Raw genomic sequence first — 4,794 nt, forward strand, 5'->3', positions numbered from 1 at the left:
ACTCGTCTTCATTGACCTCAAAAGTAATTTTATGGTATATAAGATACGCTTTTTATATAACTTTTACGAAAAATCCAACTGTGTAACGCGGTGACGCGATGACACGCACAACAACCCACTGCCAAACTTCATGACGTTGTACAGCATTTCTGTATATTGATCTAGATTATTTTAACTTGTTTAACTAATAGCTGCTACATCTTTTATCAATGTTTTTAAAATCGAATTCCCGAGAGTTTACAACTTAAATTTTAACTTGTTCTAAAAACTTTTGTGAGTGTTTACACAACAAGTCATTTAGAAAAAGTAACATTTTGGTTTTTCTATTGTCCGTTTAAGTGAAGTAATAATTTGCTCTAGATTTGAATCATAGCAGTGAGGACTATACAAACATATAGCGTCAGAAAATGTTATAAACGAAATATTTGTGGTTAGTAAATCCCCGCAATCTAAATACCTCCAACTACAGGAAACGAGAATGTTACCTTTTTTTCCACCTGTCACAATGATCACGATTCAAATAGTTGAATATGTATTTTGAGGTTCTACGACTGCATTGTTTTTACCTCCCCTGCCTCCTACAGAGTAGAGAACCGAATTTGGACAGAATATTTGTTACCTAAACAAAAGGTCATTATATAAATATTGTACCACAATTTCAAACTTTCCGATTATGTTTTTAGGCACTGATAATATCGTAATGATATATACGACCTCGCATTTCGTATCGTACCTGTGCTTTAGTACAATATTTTCAACCAAGGGGAACTTTTCCTGTCAGACATATAAAAATATTTTTGTTCTCATTCGCGATAACCGAGCCTACCGTGTCACATGCTCCCCAGTACCTCGGTTAACCCAGGAAAAGTAACTCGTAGTGGTAGATCGTACGCGATAAAAATGGCAAGTAACGGAGAATCGGAAAAGCAGGAGGAAAACGCGAAGCAGCTGCAAGACCGTAATGACGCCGCGGATTCGAACGAGAAAATAAAGAGCCTCAAAACGCAGGTACAGGGACTCTCGATACAAATCCAGCAACTTTCTAACCTCTTTCAGAGAATCGTGCTTAACGTCGCGGAAAATGTAACCGGATCCCCTTCACACTGTAACGTACACCCCAGCACAGACGTGAGTCCCAACGTGTCTACAACACATTTACAGGCCCAAAACGCTAACCTTATCAGTTCTAACGTGGGCGAAATAAAGTGCTTACCCTTCTGGAAGCACGATCCGGAAACTTGGTTCGCGTTAATGGAGACGCAATTCCTCTGCCGCGGTATAACTAGAGATGAGGAAAAGCTATTTAATATAATGAATAGTCTAGACACGGAGACAACGCGCAGTATAGCCAGCGTATTTAAAAATCCTAGCGCTGACGGAAAGTACGATCAGCTAAAAAAAGCCCTCTTGAAAGAATTTTCCGAAACCGCAGAGCAAAAGCTAGACAGACTTTTTAAATACTCTGAGATGGGACAGCGAAAACCGTCCACCTTCCACCAGGACATGTTCGAGCTAGCGGCAGGGTCAGTTCCACGCAGCACGATCATAACGGTCTGGAAGGAACGTCTACCGATTGACATCTGGGTCCTCATCGACGACGAGTCGGATGAGAAGAAACTCGTGGAACGCGCGGAGAAGGTCCACGAAATTGTAAATAAGAACACGAGACGTGTCAGCGCGCTTTCTAATGCCTGGGAACAAGCAGAGCCCGAAACAAATCCGGGCAATTGTTCCTCATAGACACGGGCGCTGAACTCTCACTAATTCCAACACCCGCTAATTGCATCGCAAAGCCTATGGGACTGAAACTTTACGAGGCAAATTACAACCTAATTAACACCTACGGTATTTCGCGCCGCGAGCTACAAATTGGGTTACCGAGAACCGTAACTTGGAATTTTATCACAGCGGATGTTCTATACCCCATCCTAGGAGGCGACGCTCTAAGCTATTACCACCTTCTACCACATTTGAGAATGCGGAGACTCGTAGACGGAGAAACTAGCGTGGAGCAAATGGAGGCGATTAAGGACCGAGGGGTGTATCACTACATCAAAACCTCAGGCCCTACCCTAGCTCAAAGAGCGCAGCGACTAGCCCCTCAAAAACTGGAAGCAGCTAAGGATCAATTTAAATAAATGATCGAGCAGGGTATTTGTCGACCTTCCAACAGCCCTTGTGCTAGCCCCATTTACATGACCCTTAAGAAAAACGGCGAGTGGAGAATCTGTGGTGACTACAGGAGATTGAACGCGCTCACAGTACCCGATCAATACCCGGTCCCACACCTACATGATTTCCCAACCCTCTTAAAAGGAAAAAAGATCTTTTCGGCTGTTGACTTGCAGAAAGCATTCCACCAAATCCCAATTGCTCCAGAGGATATTGCCAAAACTGCAGTCATCACACCTTTTGGCCTTTTCGAATTCCTCGTGATGAGTTTCGGGTTCAGGAACGTAACGCAATCATTTCAACGATATATCGACAAAGCGCTGAGCGGCCTAGATTTCGTCCTTGTTTTTATCGATGACATCTTCATAGCATCCTCGTCTACCGAGGAGCATGAGGAACATCTCCAGGCAGTCTTGGACCGACTCGAGAAGTTCCACCTGAAACTCAACACCGAAAAGTGCCAAATAGGTGTGCCAGAACTTACCTTCTTAGGGCACCTTGTCAACGAGCAGAGATTTAAACGAACGCCGGAAAAGGTTAGCGCCATCAAAGAATTCCCAAAACCATCCAACGTGGATGAAATGTGCAGGTTTTTGGGAATGGTAAATTTTTATCGTAGATGTCTACCACTCGCGGCACACATACAAGCTCCCTTGCACGCGTTTTTGAAAAACGCTAAAAAAACGCCGATCACATGGACAGAAGAAGCGGAGGAAGCTTTTGAGAAATGCAAAAACGGGCTAGCGGATATAACATACATGTCTTTCCCGGACGAAAATGCGGAAATTCGTCTAGTCTCAGATGCGTCTGATACCGCAATGGGGGCGGCCCTAGAGCAATTTTCTAACGGTTGTTGGCAACCAGTGGCATTTTATTCCCATACGTTGAACGACGCGCAGAGAAATTACTCGACGTATGACCGCGAATTAACGGCGATCCACTCAGCGGTAAAGCACTTCCATTATTATGTGGAAGGTCGAGAATTTAAAATTTTCACCGACCACAAACCCCTACAGTACGCCATGGTTCAGGATTGCGAAAAATCGCCGAAAGTCCGCAAACGACAACTCTCGTTCATTGCTCAATACAATGCGCAAATTCTCCACATGGCCGGAAAAGACAACGTAGTCGCTAACACACTATCGCAAATCGACGCTTTCTGCTCTCCAACGATTTTCGATTGGAGCTTCCAGGGTCTCACAGCACAATCCGACGTACAAAAAGTACTTGCGAGGATCGATGCGTTCAGACTGCCTACTCTGTTCGACGCGATACACATTTCGCAAGAGCAAGCAGCCGATGAACAGCTCAAAGCAATATTGCTAGATCCAAATCATACCTTTAAACTCAAAAAGTTGACGGTGAGAGAAGATCATGTCCCTTTTCATTGTGACATACGCGATCAGACGATACGCCCTTATTTGCGTGAAGCTTTGCAAAAAGAGGTCTTTCAATTATTCCATTCCGCAGCTCATCCTAGCGCTAGAGTCACGGACAGGCTATTCCGTCAACAGTACGTATGGCCGGATATGTGCAGGGACATCGCGAAGTGGTGTAAACAATGCATCAATTGCCAGTAGTCAAAAATAACGCGTCATAACAAATTCCTTCCGGACCATTTCGCTGCCCCTAATGGCCGGTTTGACCATTTTCATATAGACATAGTAGGATCGTTACCAAATTGGAATGGATACAGGTATATCCTACCTATGATAGACAGGTACTCGCGATGGCCAGAAGCAATTCCCCTTGAGGAAATATCCGCACCAAAAGTTGCGAGGGCGTTTTACGAAAATTGGGTATCGCGATACGGCGCACCAATTTACGTAACCACCGACCAAGGACCTCAGTTCGAATCGCAACAGCATCAGTTCCTCAAAGAATTACAAGAGTACATCGGTAGGGTAAAACCAATTCCGATCGACCACAAAAAGGCGATAAAACCTTTCATTTTCAAGGATCTATCCACCTGTTCCCATGTATTCCTACTGATCAAGGCAGTGAAACCCCCTCTAATTAGACCGTATTCAGGACCACATAAAGATGTATCACGACTTGCGGACGGAAAGACATTCGTAATCGATGTCAATGGGTCCAACAAAACGGTAAACATCGAACTACTCAAACCCGCCCATTATACACCTCCAAATTGCAAAAATAACGTCGATCAGACGGGCGAAGAGGGCAGCGGGGGAGCAAAAGCTGAGGAGAGTACCTAGCCGGATGCTAATCGAGCACTTACTCATACCATCATTGAACAACTTCCGGCAGGAAGAATTGTGGTTACTAAAGCGCAGGTACACGAGAGACCCAAACAAGTCGCCCTCCATAATACTGAGGAAGAAATGTTAACTATTAACACGGACAACCCAAATAACGCCGGTGAAAACGTGCCGACAAATACAGACGAGCCCAGCGAGACGAAACGCAGCAGATTCATACAGAGCATCCTGCGCCGAACTAAACCAAATCGGTTCTAGCAATAAAGAAGAATAAAGTTAAGGAACGATCCAATGGAGCAGGTAGTTCCAAGGCTAATCCGCGCAAAAGGGTAACCTTCCGCGATAAACCGGAGGCGAAAGTAGTCAGTAGGTATATTAGGCCCCGTAAAGAGTACCCACA

At 44.6% G+C, this 4,794-nt stretch overlaps 2 protein-coding genes across 2 annotated transcripts; both read left to right on the forward strand.

Moving 5' to 3' along the window:
• Positions 1–900: 900 nt before the first annotated feature.
• Positions 901–1,740, forward strand: LOC117173830. Its single transcript, XM_033362475.1, has one exon. The coding sequence runs from the start codon at positions 901–903 to the stop codon at positions 1,738–1,740; it is 840 nt and encodes a 279-aa protein (XP_033218366.1).
• A 2,141-nt stretch (positions 1,741–3,881) lies between these two features.
• On the forward strand, positions 3,882–4,391 carry LOC117173831. Its single transcript, XM_033362476.1, has one exon. It carries the CDS (start codon positions 3,882–3,884, stop codon positions 4,389–4,391), a length of 510 nt encoding a protein of 169 aa, XP_033218367.1.
• Positions 4,392–4,794: the final 403 nt, after the last annotated feature.

This window comes from Belonocnema kinseyi, chromosome 5, assembly GCF_010883055.1.
Source record: "Belonocnema kinseyi isolate 2016_QV_RU_SX_M_011 chromosome 5, B_treatae_v1, whole genome shotgun sequence".
In the NCBI taxonomy this organism is placed as follows: Eukaryota; Metazoa; Arthropoda; class Insecta; order Hymenoptera; family Cynipidae; genus Belonocnema; species Belonocnema kinseyi.

Excerpts from the sequence above, each read along its gene's own strand:
- LOC117173831 (XM_033362476.1), top strand. The coding sequence starts at position 3,882 with ATGATAGACAGGTACTCGCGATGGCCAGAAGCAATTCCCCTTGAGGAA.
- LOC117173830 (XM_033362475.1), top strand. The coding sequence starts at position 901 with ATGGCAAGTAACGGAGAATCGGAAAAGCAGGAGGAAAACGCGAAGCAG.